Source organism: Macrobrachium nipponense, chromosome 18 (assembly GCF_015104395.2).
Source record: "Macrobrachium nipponense isolate FS-2020 chromosome 18, ASM1510439v2, whole genome shotgun sequence".
Lineage (NCBI taxonomy): Eukaryota > Metazoa > Arthropoda > Malacostraca > Decapoda > Palaemonidae > Macrobrachium > Macrobrachium nipponense.
This window is the reverse complement of record NC_087211.1, coordinates 33,731,606-33,748,213: the sequence shown is the minus strand read 5'-3', so window position 1 is coordinate 33,748,213 and position 16,608 is coordinate 33,731,606. Positions and strand designations below refer to the sequence as shown.

The window sequence follows — 16,608 nt, the reverse complement described above, 5'->3', positions numbered from 1 at the left end:
AAAAACACCCTGTATGGACTGATATCCTGCGTCTCCTACATACAGGATGGCCCAACAAAAGTCTGTTGCCCAACACAACCCCTTATATCACCAAAAATGGTTTTATCAACACCCAATCACACTGAGCGAACCATACTCTCATAAAACCTAAGGTATTCAATCTATGGGCTTGCACATCACACACTGTCTCTGTTGAGGGTTTCAAAGGGTATTGGGAAAACATGGATTGATATAGATCATGGTCCATTAAATTAACTGACGCTCCCGTATCAATGAAAATTGGGATCTTCACATCCCCCACTGCTCCCTGTACTATCGGCCTGGGCTCTGGGGCATCCCCCACAAGACCTCTATGGCATGTACAAATCATCTGTACCCTTTTTGTTGATTGGCTTCCCAAAAATTTTGCCGATCTCTGTCCCCTTGAGTGACCTGCTTGGGAAGTTCTCGAATTGTAACTCCCAGAGTTCTGAGGTGTGGGTCTTGCATCCCTCTGTTTCTGAGACAGACAAAACCACCAAGACCGATCTGCACTTTTGTGTAATCTGCAATATTTGACTCTACATAGTTTCTTTGTGTAACCTTGCTTATTACAATTGAAACAATGCATCTGTTGCCCTGGATCCATAGATGCCCTCTTATATTCCACTTTTGCACATAAGGAAGGAAAACTTGAATCCCTTTGTGTTGAATTCCTTGGACTGGTCCCATTGAAAAATGTGCTATCCACTGTGGGACATTTGGATATGTTTTTGAACCTGTGAATAGACCAATTCCTTATCTGATGTAGGTTCAATCTTTTCATCAAAGCTATTTACAATGGCATCCGGGACATCATGTAGAAGCTGGGAAAATGCAGCTTCTATTACCATTTACCCATTGTGAATTTTTCAATTTCTGTATCCATTCTCCCACTGTATCAAAAAGCTGCCTTTTCTAATCTTGTAGAGGCCTCTCAGGTCTCTCACCATATCCCTGTGTTCCTTTGTTCCATAGGCTGCCATCAGAAATGCTTGTAGTTTGGTCCATGACTGGCATTTTGTGTACTTAAAACTACGGCAGTGATGTGCCAAATCCCCTCTATAGAGATCCAACCAGGCTTTTGCCTCTGTAAAAGCCTCTGCATTAATTTTAATTCCCTTGGTATCTAAAGAATCATTAACTCCTTCAAGAAAAATCTGCACTGGCTGGAAAAGAATGCCATCAACAATACCCCAAAAAGGGCGAACCACCTCTGCAACCTTTGTAACTTTATGCAACAATGTGTGATCCTTATTTTCTGCTTCCACAATTTTGTCTCTCTTAGAGAAACCTGTAGCATTCAGGATTCGACCCGACCTCAGTAACATCAATGATGTTTCCCAGGTTTCTCTCACAAATCAACAACAACAACAACAAATATACCATCCCTAACACATAAATATTTTCAAAGTAAGTGTTTCTCGAATCTACAGGAAGATAATCCCCTCTATTGCCTCACGGTCAAGGTTAACACCTGACCAGGTCTGGGTCATTGGCATAGTGAAAGTAAACCGAAAGAGAGAGAGAGAGAGAGAGAGAGAGAGAGAGAGAGAGAGAGAGAGAGAGTATGACTTTGGGAATTATCTGTTCCTCTCCCTGTCATTACCCACCAAGCTTTTGCTGACTCATGATCCCTGATGCTAACGAAGCAAGACCCAAGTCCCTGCATGCACCAATACACACTCACACACAAAATAAGTGAAACACTCTGAGCCGCACATTCTCCTTTAATGTATTAATCCCCTATAAATGTAGTTTCAATTGAATACCTAGTAACAAATTACAAAAATCATTACAGTTTGACCCCCTGAGAAAAAACTATGGATGGCAATTAAAAGCAACTCTTTAAACTGTCCCTTTAATCCCACAAAAAATGAAATACACAAGTGGGAAAATTGGTAACAATACAAAAAATGAAATGCTTACACTTACGTCTTCATTAGAGAGAAACGCTATGAGAACCTTAATACACTTAAGCCATCTGTTCACTACGTTAACACATCTAAACACACATGCGGCCCCCTCAGTTTCTATAAACTCACGACAACCCTCTTGTATGTGCAATTGATCACCTCGAATATCTAATTTCTAACCCCCTGGAAATTATGGTAACCACACCATATTTACATCACAAGACACATTCACACACTCTTCGAAACATCACCGCCTTAGAAGGCTGAGTTCCTACTGAACCGATTTTGCTGACTAAAGCCCAAACACATCTTGTCAGTGATAGCTTGACAGTTACCATGAGTCCTAACTAAAATTCCTCTCCTAATATCTACACGATTTCCTAACTCCTATGCAAACCCAAACACCCGCCCGTCTCTTCAGAAATGTAATCCATAGCCCTGATTGCTTATCCCGACTGCCACCAAATCTGTTACAGGGTCTAATGGAACCTGTTCTAATTAAAGGAAAGAAATCATTGATTGGTCACTCAACCTACCTTAGCATTCCCCCGACTGGCATTTCTGCAGCAAAATCAGGTTATTATATCTAGGCTAAAAAGCAAACTCTGAGATACAAAATCAGTCTTTATTTCCCCAAAAGATTTAACATGAAAATCAAGGATTATGAATTTAAAAATCCCAAACCCATGAAACACAATTACTCCTCTAACAGTCATTTTGACAAAAAAAATGTCACACACTATTCTCATTGTCAAATACCCCATCAGTATTTTCCTTAGAGAATTAATTTTCTGGGGTAACAAACCGAATCCATCTGAAAAAGAAACCACAATTATCAAAAATTGAATAAAAAACAATGGATAAATGTTCCATAAAAATATTAAGTGCAGGCACTGCACTTCATATTTTTAGAGTATCTGCATCTATATTTTTAGAGTATCTTCAGAGTATCTGTAAAAATTCTCAGGTTTTTTCAACATTCGTTTTTTTTCATTACCAAAGTCTGTCGTCTAATCCCTCATTTCCATATTACACATTCACATACCTTGATGGACGTACAAACGTACGCACACTAGTCTTCTCATTCTTCTGGAACTTTCCACGAACATGCCTTGTTTGATGCCAAACAGCCACATATACGACTGCATTTTTCTGACGACACGATCACATGACTTCGGACCAACCAGGTCACTTTGCGCAGTTGCGCTCTATTCGATGAGACTTGATAATATTATGCTTACATATGCTTTGTCTCGTTCCAATGTTTTTAAGCTTTTCCGTAACACTAGCGACTTGTGCTGCTGCACATTCCAATCTGCTGGTGACAAAGTCTGTTGCGCCCTAATTTTAATTACAAACATTACTAGTGTCCTTAACATATATATTAATACTGGATGCTAGTCTTGGTAATGAATTTTTCCATTAAAGAGCATTTCCTAAGACATTAAAATGGTCTTAAATTCTAGGATTGCACATCATGGGAAATAACTTCAAAATTGAAACTAATTTAGGCCTTTTCTTAGTTTAGTAGTGCTTGTTGTTAAAGTGTTGCTTACCTCCAGCTCCTAGCAACAAACAAATTGGTGCTTGCGGAAGTGACCCCGAAGTTGACGGTGCAGAGAAACGCCATGCTCGTTTGCTCTCTTAGCCCATGGATGGTCCTTTTCTACCTGCGTGAGTATTTATGGAGAGAGGAGAGCTTGCATTCATTATATTACCATGTAAAGATCTTTCTTTATCAGCAAAATAAAGATGTGATAATTCAGCCTCTTGTACATGACTAAGTTGAAGAGAGTTTTTCTTTGAGGATATATGTGTCAGTATCTTTTACAATATTAATACTACTACTACTTATAGTACCACGGTTTCGTGATATGAACACTAATTATTACATCTATGGTAACTTTGTGCCTGGCATCACCTTCACCTTTCCTGGCCAGCAAGAAGAACGCAAATCAACTTTTGGTCTCCAGGGACTAACCATATTTCCAAGGAGCCATACCTCATAAAATGTATCCTTTTTAGATGGTCCATTGAACAGTCTTTTCCTGCGTATAGCATTTAAATGGAGTCAAACTTTGATTTATTCAGGCGTTCACATCTGTCACTGATATTATCACATCAAAGAGATCTTTCTCAAACAATGTCCACGAAAACACTGTTTTAAGTCCCTTGAGTTATATATATAAGTTGACCAAAGGGCAATTCTATTCTCTTATGTGGATAATGTTTCCAATAATAATTCAGGCAGGCATTTGCATTGTGGTTCAGCTGACTATATCAGTAAATATTCAAGAGTATATTTGGCAGACTGTGTAACCTAAAAGGGCGCTGAATGAAATAAATGCTGAGACAAATTTGTAAATTCATAATCTAGAAACCAGAGCCTTCTATATAAACAACCATTTTACATTTGCAAACAACAGATGCTGCAAAAGCCATCTTGGTCCTGCAGTTCCAAGAGGACAGGGTTGCTACCACTAGTTCAGTGGGAACCTACGCTGGATCTCTTGACAGAGGGAAGAAGATGAATTCTGTCACTCTGTGTGCAAGATTTCAACTGTTTATTCTTCATGGCTGGGCGACATTTTTCCACTTGCAAGACACAGAGGGAAAGACAGTTATGATGCTTGTTGGAGGTTAGTGATTGTGCAAAGTTGCTATACAAAAACCAGGAAGGAAGACAGGCGAGATATGAAAGACTTCAATTTACAATGGCAGAAACTTTTAGGTTATCCTATCATCATCCATTCGCAGTCTGGCAAGATCACACTGCTGTAGTCATTGTTTTATCAGCAACAGATGCCTAAACCTACTTAGAGTAAAGCTGGCATAGTCATTAGTCTGTTTTGACAACTACTAAATGGGGATGAAGTTCATTCACATTATGAAGACGCATCTTTTGTTAGACAGCGCTCAGGCTTCCTTATCTTCTGTTAGCAAATAAATGGAAAGAAGGAATCTAACTTCTGTACAGAAACAGAATCGAGTTTCCTGAAGCATATTTCAGAGAAATAATAAACTTCTGAAAAACAAACACCATAAGAAGAAGGATATTAGTAGGGTTATCAGTTAAAATGTAAAATCTCAAGCACTGTCTTTATTTTATATACTTACTTTGAGATGAAACAAGTAGAAATTTAATTTTTTAAAAATTATGGCCTGTTGCCTGACGAATAATATTATAGGATTTCTGAAATTAAACTAGTTTACATCATAAATAACTGAGGGTCACATAGGTAAACTCTTTGCATTTTCTGTGTATTGTACTAGGCTTTTAGCTAAAAATAAGTAAATGAACAATAATTCTCCTCAATTCTGAATTTTGCAGAATTATGGGTAGAGCGGGTTAGGCCTGTTATAGCCAGAAACTGGAATTTCCAGTTACTTAAACAGCAGCTGAGGATGTACAGGTAAGATCGGGGTATAGTTGGAGATATTTACTTGGAATCTGTGATGCCTTTAACAACGGCTTAGAATTTACTGGTATGACATCACAAAAACTGAAGATATTTACTTGAAATGTCCAGCTACTTGAGAAACAGCCAGAATTTGCTGATAAGACTAGTTATGATTGGAGAAATCGATGTCGCATTCGTGGTTACTCTAACAGCAGATTAGAATGTATAGGTAAGATCAAAGTATAATTGAAAATATTCAGTTACTGAATTCAATTGCAGGTGGTATCACATATGTTTCACCTACGACCATTCAGCACAACTGATAACAACATATATAGATGGGAAGCTTAACAACTATCAAGCATACAACGTTGGACGTCCTGTCTTTGGAGACAAAGCAACCGTTGGACAAGGAGATAACAAGGAAAGGAGTTTTAGTGGAAAATTAAGTCAGGTGATTTTTTCTCAAAATTGCACTGTTACAGATTTCAGTTATTTAATTTCAGGAGGATATTGAGACATTAGTTGAATTGTAGCTTTAGTGGGAGTTAAATAAATTAGGATAAATTTTTCTTATAGAAAACTGCTATATAAATGTTAAAGTTTCAGTCACAAACTGTTACTCATTGAGATATGACCCTCTCGGTAAAAAGTTACTTGAATGCAGTTGTATGAATGACAAAGAATATGAGGTACAGAATGAATTAGACTAACAAGTTTGTCGATGAGTAAGATCAGAATTAAAAATCCATTTATAATAGCAATTTTGATATTTCTTTATTGATACCCACATTTCTCAAATCCTTGAATTAGAAAATGTTTTAATTAAAACTGAAAGGAGTACGAGTGACTTAAAGTATTTCAGTGGCAGGAAATAAAAGAATGCTCATTTCATTCACCGTTAAAACGATAATTAGTTTCTTAAAATACTGTTTCAGGTAAACATATGGGACAGAGCTCTAGATATGGAAGAGATAAGAAGTATCAGTACTTGTCAGTTAGACCTCCAAGGGAATTATATCTCTTGGGATACTGGCTGGGTCTTGGAAAAGGTATCCAGTTACGAATCCCCTTTGGAAGATTTCTGCCATGAAGATAAAAGCCACTCTCGCTTTTGGTTTCCTCAACTATCATTTGACACTGCTCAGTACTTGTGTGAAGCTCTGGGTGCTATGTTACCACGAGTAACTGTCCTGAAGGATGTCATTGCCTTGAGTGAGGAGGCAAATAAGACTTTTCCAGATTCAACTGCCTGTTCTTTTGAATACTGGACGTCTTTATCAGATAAAGAAGAAGAGGGTATTTGGAGATACGGTAATTTAGAAAAACTAGACAACCCTCTTTGGATGGGACAAGAACCAAATGGATTACATTATGAGAATTGCGCTGTCTTGACCACTCAAGGACTGGCAGATATCGATTGCAAAGTAGACAGAAAGTGTGTTGTATGTTCATTCTCTGAAATGCCTAGGTTCTCATTGCTAGGGTCTTGTGAAACAGAACTTCGAAACATCTATTTCATCCCGTATCAGAAACATCTGGTGAAGTTCATTTCATGGGTTATGGCGCTTACAATATCAGAAGGGAAAATGACCGCTGGATTTGGGTGGATGATGTCAAGAATTTGACGATTGCCATAATGGAAAAGACAGAACCAGATTTCCCAATGGGAAGGAGATGGTGGCTACTCAAAAGTCCTGTGTGCCAACAAGATCAAGGGGAAAGGCATCGTCTCCTGCTAACCCCATGTGATGCGAATGAGTTCACTTGTGATGATGGAAGCTGCATAGCTCACCACAAGAGATGTGACCTCAAGTATGATTGCCGCGACAACAGTGATGAAGCAGCATGTGTGATGATTGATAAGCCGACTGGATACCAACGCCATCTCCCTCCAAGATCAACTGAGTTCGAAGATTCCTCTCTTCAACTGACTCTGTCTGTCAGGGTTGGAAATTTGTTTGTGAAAACCATGGATATGGCCATTGATGTCTCCTTTGAACTTGAGGTCACATGGAAGGACAGTAGACTTCGGTATCTAGATCTCAAAGTCAATAGTACTCTGAATATTCTACCACTTGAAGTCATGAAGACTCTTTGGACCCCCCAAGTCACTTTTGTCAACACAATAGGTAACCAACACACTCATGTGGATGAATACACAACCTTGGTTATTACGCGGATTTCTGACAAAAAACAACGAGATGAAAAGGCCCCAGCTGAAGGTACCAACGAATTTTCTTATATGCCCAATTTACAGCAAACAATCATTGTCAATAAAGTAATAAGCAATTGTAATATCAACTGTAATATCACGTTATTTAAGAGTCTCAAGAGAAGTTTTTCAGAAACTAATATGCACCAAACTTATTAACTGTTTTCCCCTAACTTTCTCCTTGCAGTGGATGTCTATTCTGGGACTCTGAACAGCCTATCCATCAAAAGGAAGTATGATCTCACATTCACCTGTAGCTTAAAGCTTAAGTTTTATCCTTTTGATTTTCAAGAGTGCTCTATGCACTTCAAGGTGACTTCAGCTCCAAAGAATTTTTTGCACTTCGACCCAGTGAATTCTTCTGCTAGGTACTTTGGCGAGCGACATTCAACTGAATATTATGTAAGTTTTGGAGATGTTTGTTTCTTACTTTATATATATATATATATATATATATATATATATATATATATATATATATATATATATATTTGCGTGCCACACCGTTGGGTCCTGGGTTTAAAGTTGATTAATGTAAATCAATGATTTGGCCCAAATTTACTGCCTTCGCAATAGGACAATTAATCAGTGACTACGGTGGGCCCACAAAGAAGCAGCGAACAGAAGAGTAATGTAATGCGGTGAAAAATATGCTAGTCTACCAAATTGGTTCAAGAGAAACATATGAGTCCATTTAAAGAAAGAATAACTTCACTTAAAATGGTACTGTCTTCTACGTTAAAAGGGTTACAAAGACTAACTAGTGCCACACCAAGTATAAGTTGATATAATTAAACAACTAGGATGAACTTCTAAGATTAACACGTTCTAAGAGTAAGTACGATTTCCTTCGACGAGTCTGGGACACAGAGCAGCAGGCAAATACACCACTCTTATAGTAAAATATTATCACTTGGGGAAAGATATACTTGGCGTATGGTTTAAAAACACCGTTGCTTGACACACAGAGGGACACAACCGGACTGCCAGTAAATCCAGAAGACAGTCAAATCGTAATGACTGAAGGTAAGAATTTGCAAGAATTTACTCTACTAGCAGCGTAAAAGCAAAAGCAAAGTTACGTAATTCACACTATGATTCAAGTAGAGATTTACTTGAATATGCATGTCATGAAATGTAACAAATCACTGATCAGAGATATGACTATATCACTTCACTAGTAAGTTTATATACGTCACTAAAATAAAAGGTCACTGTTCACTGGAATAAATTGGGAGACAAAATTCAAAATGGATTAAGGATATGGGAATGAGATGGAGGTTTTAGGAATAGGGACTAACTGACAAACAATGATCAGAGGCGTCGTGAGGGTTGCTGGCGCCCGGAGTCAAAGTCTTTTACGGCACCCCCAAAATGGAAGTGGGGGCGGGGGCGGGGGACTATTTTCATTTGAGTGCGCTAATGTTGACAGGAAATGTTTGCCTTCATTATTTTAGATATATTGTGTTGAAAACAATACATTCTAATTTGCATCATAATATTCTGGAATGATAGAACACAAACCGAATTTGCAAACTAAAATAGTTTATTTTACATATAATAAATATACTGTGATTAATTAATCATTAGCAATCACAAATAAATTCCAAAATGTTAATATGATAACTAAAATGTTGATTATAGTAGAGCGTCACAGTAACCAGTAATTCTAAATAACCAAAGACAAATGGCAAATTAAATAAACTTGACTAAAAAAGGAGTTAAACATTAGGGAATACTACAGGGGGGCTAAGAAAATCATGAAAATGTACAATTTGTTGCCAGCATAGACGTTAATACTAAAAAAAAATATATATTGTGGTAAAGACTGAGTAGTTATAATGCCCGCAAAGAAAACTGACAAGAACAAAGAGGAATTAGTTCACTAACTATAAACCTTACTTTTCTTTAAAGAATGTTTAACATGCGTCAAAATAATAATACAAAAAAAGATTAAAGTGATGGATGCTTATGATCAGCCATATGCAACGAAATAAAACGGTATAAAGGTATTAGGATATGTGGATAATTAGACAGATATTGATAACAGAAAACCTAAACAAGAAAAGGATTGACAATGAATTGTAGTACATTAAGTATTGATGCACGTTACAATGTGTTTACAGTTTTATCTTTCTAGCTTTTACAGCCGCAAATTTGTCTATCACGTCATCAAAGTTTATTTTGTTTGCGATCTCTTGCTCTACACTCAGTAGAGTTAAAGCTGACAATCTCTCTTGCCCCTTAGATGTTCGCAGATGCGGCAAGATAAGTTTTAACTTACTAAATGACCGCTCACAACTAACAATTGATACTGCAATGGTCAGCCGTATCTGGAGGGCAACTCGAAGGTTTGGGAAAACACTTTCATCCCCATATTGTACAATGAAACAAAGTAATTCCTGTGGGTTAGTGATCAGAACATTATCTCGCGTTTTAATAGCACTCTGCAATTTACAATTTCGCTGAACAGTTCCAAGCCATCTAAGTCAGTGTCATAGAAACTTTCCACATTCATGCACCTTTCTTTGATGTAGTATGCTTCGTTGGTTGTAGATAGCAACTCCTTAATATCCAAAAGAAAGCCAAACTTTGAATCCAAGTTATGCAATCTGATGAACCGTTCGCCCATTTCATTATGCATTTTGTCAATAATACCTTTAGCAGAAGTTGCATCTCATTTTCTGCTGGGCGGCCTCCATCATCTCCAGTTTCACCAGGCTTTTTTGTCTTCACTCTACATCGTCTGGCAATTCTCACATCCCAAGCATGACAGAGCTCCTTTGCTCTTTTGATAGATGTCTGGCAGATATCCTCCCGATTAGCAAGGAAATAAACTTGCAATGCTTGGATATCTTGTGCTGCCTCATGGAAATTCATTTTTGGATCCTGCAGCCGCTTCTGGACTCTGTCAATCTTGGTAAGTAAAACGTTCCAAAAACTTAGTGCAGCAAAGAAATCAAATGTCAAAATGCTGCTCAATAGCTGAGTTGCTTCACTTCAGGTATCTGTTGTCTCATTCAGATCACTTCTGATGGTCTGTAAAAGTTGGACCAAGTCCCCCACATTTTCATGTATGAGTCGAACTGCATCAGCTCTAGCACTCCAGCCTGTTTGAGATTCATCTTTCACAGATATAGGTAAATTCTTCTTTAATCTCTCCCATCTATAGGTCGACTTTGTAAAAAAAACATACACTGCCTGCATAGTTCCAAAAAATGTGACCATCACCACCTCATGACGAGCAGAATGAACCCCAGCCAAATTGAGTAATTGGTTGTTACAGTTCACATATATTGCTTTAGGGTTCAGTGTAGCAAGTCTTTGTTGTACTCCTGATTTGTGTCCAGACATGACAGCAGCATTATCATAACACTGAGAATTAACGCATAATGATTACATTTATATATAATGAACATTAAAGGAAGTCAATCTTCATTAGATATAAAATATGTACTGAAAACTCATGAAAACTTAAAGATTCTAAGTAATGGTTTCATCACCCCATTTTCTCCAAAATAGATGTCTTCCCAACTTCTATGTGGCGCCCCCTTAATGCTGCGGCCAGGGACATATGTCCCCCCACAACCCTCAACGACACCTCTGACATTAATAGCAAATATAAAATACAGTTCTTGGCACTTTACCTGAAGAGTCTGTAGAATTCGTTGTCAGGGCTGTAGTGATTAGTATGGTATGAGGTATGGTGGAAATCTCATCTGAGTATAAGTCCAAGAAGGACTAGTAGACTTCTTGCTTAATGCTAAGGTCACACATTCTCATATAGACGCATGCACGCCCACGCATGAGCGGAAATTGGTAGTTTGCAACAGCTTACATCAGTAAACCGTAAATGTCATGTAAAACATACGTAAAATCGTAGACGTACGGTGAAGGGTTGTCCGGGCGCTAAGCTCCGCCCACTAGGCACCGTAGCCCGCTCCAGTTTTGAAATGTTCAAAACAAATCGTGGGTGGTCACGCCAAATGTCACCTGATGTAGCTCCAGGCATTGCACGTGGGACCCACGGTGACTGCTGCAGGGTAGGCGCTAGGGCCACCTGCATTGTTCGCTGTCGTTGTTTTCTTTTCGCCGCGAAGCACGTGGACCTCCTAATTGCGCTGTAGCCTACGGGGAAACCGATTCGCACATTTATAACCCTGTACGACATGGCAAAGCTGTAGTGTGGTATAAAAGGTCAGGTCGGCACCCTCACAAACAAGGAAAAGGCCCGTGCCAACAAGAAATGTTGGCTTAATACAACAACAACCCTCAGGTCAGCTGTTGTTTCCATCTCCCGAGACCAACAGTTTCCTCCAAGTACTCTCCACAACGCCCTTATAGATGCCGAACCTCCTAAAACGACGAAGGAACGGACCATTAACGTCACATCATCTTGCAGGACCTTTCGGCCCAGAGAAGACTCCTACAGCCCCTCCTGCAGACACTCAGGTCGAGGAAATGTCATCTTCCACCTACAGGAGTCAGAGTTGGATGAGATACAGAGTGATGACAGCGACACGGAAGACGACTGACAGACAGGGAGAAGTGGATATTGAACATATTCCACTTCCTCAAGCCCCACATCGTCAGTCAGTAGAAGCCCAAGATGTTGGGACTGCCAAATGATATTTATATTATAATGTCTGACTTAATTTTTTTTATTTGTTGAAAATATACAATATTTTACAGTACATGCAGAATTCTACGAAAGTGAATTTACAACCTGGATTTTCAGAATGCAATATTTTTACATTCTCTCATACATGTTCCATCACTTTACAGTCTGCTCTGTTTACAGGCCGCCATTTTGTACCCTACAGCCCCACAATGGTGGGCGTGGTAACGACGTTAAGTTGACGTATAAAGAACATTACACTATCGTCGTAAGTTCCAGGTAGACATTCGACCTTGCTTTCTTTGTGCGTACATTTGCGGCACAATTCACGGTGCTGGCTTTAAGTCTGTTAGCCTGTGTCCTGTTTACCACCTGTTCAAGGTAATTTCACCACGTTAATGCCCACGATCCACATATGTGGGCATACACCGTCGTGATACGTGAATGTGTGACCCCAGCGTAAGTCTGCTTATAGACACCAAACCGATTGAGTTCGGTGCTGGGCCTCTTGAATCTCTCTCAACTTGTTATGGACAACTAGGTTCCAGAGATACTTGCAGACATAGGGTAATGTAACACGACTTTCTATCATCTTGGATGTTCTCGATGGTCAGCTGGTATTGCTCAAATCTTCCACAAAGACCTTAATCCTCGGGTAGCGCTGGAAGAAAACAGTATTTTGACAGTATCTCGTGTCTGTATTGTCTATAACAAAAGGGGGGCGTTGCAAAGTAGAAAATGGTTAGGCTGGATGGAGTTACTAGGTGCAAAAAGGCAAGGGTCAGGTCAGATCCTAAATGACCCACAGGTGGGTCAAAAGGAGATGGTCGGCGGAGCGTCAGTGTTAATAAGGGAATTGATACAATAGAAGGAGCTGTGTGAAAATTGAATCTGTCTCCCCGTCCACGTATTTTGATCAAATGCAGGTGGCCTGTTAATGACAACTAGAGGACGTTAGCGGTGATTATATGGAATTGGACAGGGACTTTTACAGTAGATCTGAGGGACCGTCAGCTTCTTGGTCTTTCTGAAGGACGTCGTTAACAGGTGACGCAGGTATTATCAAAGATGCCACGATCGGCACTAATGTTGGTAGCGAATCCTGAGGGGAATCCAAAGCAGTTTGTCCTAATGGCATTCTATAGCACTTGCTATGACCAAAGAAGATGTTTCTGAATAATGGAAAGTGTCTGAACTATATGGCAAGAAAGACGAATCTAAACTGACTTATTTTAACACTGAACTGTCGTTTCCATCACAAACCAGATTCTGATATTTATGATTTATTTGACAGTGAAACGAATTTGAACTAATTTTCTCTGACACTACCATGCTGCTACTTTCTCTGAGGATGAAAAACATCCCTAGGCCAATCACCTGAATTTGAAGTGATAAACAACCATTCTTGCTTTCCCTTTAATTTTACTTGTATACTTTGGTCAATAATTTAAAACTGAGACGAAAATGCAAGCGGCATAACATGACGCATGCAAAATATACATGCATACATACACACCACACACACACACACACACACACACACACACATATATATATATATATATATATATATATATATATATATATATATATATATATATATGAATATATATGAATATGGCAAAAAGAACTTAGATTCTAACGTGTACAAAGAAATTTACTTTGTAAATCTTTATTCACATGAAATTTTGTATTTTCTTCAAGATGTTAGTTTTTTAAGTGTTTTAGAAATTGTCCTACAATACCTTTTACATCTAGTATATTATAAAAGGGTCACAATAAATTTAGAGGGTATAAATAAACACATTACTGTATGATAGAGCCGTAAGATGCTTTGCAACCTTCTCAAATTGAATAGGCAAAGAGTTGATCAAATGAATAAGGCATTATTCTGGTCTTTTCTTTGAGCAATCCAGGTGGGAAACCTGAAACTGAAGCCTGATGAATCGGGAGTCTACAGTTCGATGCAGATACTGGTCCCACTCAGACGTCAATCTGGATACGCCATCCTGAACATCTACATCCCGACCTTCGTGCTGCTGATCATAAGTTACATCACCCTCTTCATCAGGACAGATATGTTTGATGTCAGGATGATGGGAGCTCTGACCGTGCAATTGGTCATTGCAACATTGTTTTCTCAGGTAAGAATCTTGATTACTTGCAAGAACCAAAGCAAACAGCCTAAATTGCTCAATAGGTAAGAGACAAGACTTCTCAAGAAATAGGCAGCAGCAGCTGAAGATTTCATTGCAAAGTGGGAACTCAAATCCCTTACAGTTTTTGAAACAAAAACTTTACTAAAGGACTCGGCGTTAAAGAGTATAAGCTTCAGAATGGCTTTTGAACACAGAGAATATAAAAGGTGATTTTATTTTTTCTCATTTTTTGATTGGCGGAGAGTGTAAATAAATAAGATGTTATGAGCTTTTATACTTCATTACTATAGCAGTAAGTAATCTCGAATTTATAATTTACCATATAAATATTTGCTTTTACTCTGTATATACTTTGCAGTAATGATGGAGAGCAGAGTACCATTTGCATCATCTGCCATGAATTTCTATATTATCTGTTGTCTTAGGGTACACTGTCCTATTTACCTACTTTTGTTTATTGATCTCTTGAGTCTCCAATAGTAAAGTATTATATAAATGTAGAGATATACAAAATCAAATACTAATAATCATAATAAAAGGAGATAAAACTATACACAAATCGACTTTTTAGTCATTTGAGCTTACAAATTTCTCTTATTGTTATAAAGCTCACGGTCCAGTTGCACGAAATTGGATGCAAAACATAGCACAGTATGTCTTGGTAAGGATCACACTCCCATTTCCAGGTATCGGAGTCACTCCCAAAAACTTCATACTTTAAGATGGTTGACGTGTGGCTCCTGTTTTGCATTGGGATCACCTTTCTCATCATTATCTTTCATGCCATCATCGACAATGCCATCCACAAAAGGCCGAGCAAAGAAGGAGGGGAGACTTCAGCAAGTTCTAAGGTTGCATGGAAACCCATTCTGTCTAAGAGCAAAGCGTTTTGTGTCATGGGAACCAGGGACAACGCCGGAGAACGACTGGTTAAATATTCAAAGATTATTGTATTAATTTCTTTCATTTTCTTCAATATTGTATACTGGGGGTATACATTATCATAGGGTCACCGGTGGTGTCTGGAAAGTATTCATGGGAGGTGCTTGAGATAGTCCTAATTTACTTTAAGAATATTCTAGCAATTCACATTTTGACTAAAGATAGTGAAGCTGTTCCAGTTTGGATCGAAGATAATGAAGTCATTTTCATCTATCTTGGATATAGTCTGGCAGCTCTTCTCAGAACCGGTGATAATTCAGCAGTTTCAAGATTGACTTAAGAATGCCCACGGGTTTTCTACCTGGGGTATGCCAAGGGTCTGCCAGGGGGTTATGCACTCCCCATGGCACTCGAATGAATGTTAGATGCCGACCTCCAATGTGCTTTAGCAAAATCTGTTCCTCGGCCAACTAGGATAGTTAATGTAAACAGTTTCAGCCATTTTATTAACTAGCATTGCAGCTGATGTAGTAATAATGTTCTTTGGTTTTGTAGCTCAGTACCATAACCTTCAAAATTTGCTGCATAACCAGAGGTAAATAATTTTAAAAAATTGTCTTTTTTATGGAATTCTTTATGTTTACAATATTATTAGTCATGTCAGGAGAGTTATGTACTTATTTCCCCTTGTACAGGTTTTCTGAGTTGGTTTTGGTTTCCAAGTTATCCAAAATGAACGGGGTACATTACTGACATTACAAATACACGAAAGGGTAGGTGGGGAGGAAAAAGTTGAAAACTCCTGCTAGTAGTTCTGATTAGGCTTTGAAAGGGTACAACAATTTCCATTTCAGTTCAAGATAATGTTATGAGCAGTTGTAGTTAGGACTAGTTAGTTAATTTGTCTGAAAGTAAATTTCCACTGATCTCTCATTTCTTCCTTTGGGCATTAAAAAAAAGTAAGGCTCTACCCTACTATCCAAAATGCAAGAAAAGTTTTCATTTCTCCAGATTCTCTGCATTCCAGCGAAGATGCAACTTCTTTCCTTATGATCTTTTAAGTCTATGAAAACGCAAGCTGGCAGAAAATCCCAAAGATAAGCACATATACTTGTATTGCTAACCTCTTCAGCAAGGCGATTTATTACGTAGAAGGGATAGGTGAAATTATAGGCTACAAAATCTGTTACAAATTTTGTATTTTCAGTTATTTCTTTTTGCCAGCCGGATGATTATACAGAAACAAAACTTCAGTGATGATTGGAAAGCTAGTTTGAAACTATGCAAAATGGCCTATACGTCAGAATCAAGATATGTGGCAAAGTGTTGTTTGAACACGCCTGTGTTTCAGGGGTTTAGACATGTTTTATGTTTTCAGATGCCTCTAATTTATGGCAAA

The 16,608-nt window shown here is 38.4% G+C and overlaps 1 protein-coding gene across 1 annotated transcript; it reads left to right on the top strand.

Moving 5' to 3' along the window:
• The first annotated feature begins 4,370 nt into the window (after nt 1–4,370).
• Nucleotides 4,371–16,296, top strand: LOC135196740 (uncharacterized). Its single transcript, XM_064223557.1, is given in 8 exon segments — nt 4,371–4,573; nt 5,266–5,347; nt 5,615–5,789; nt 6,274–6,957; nt 6,960–7,560; nt 7,738–7,952; nt 14,085–14,312; nt 15,014–16,296. Coding segments are annotated over 8 exon segments (2,418 nt in total). The 5' UTR covers nt 4,371–4,461; the 3' UTR covers nt 15,335–16,296.
• Nucleotides 16,297–16,608: the final 312 nt, after the last annotated feature.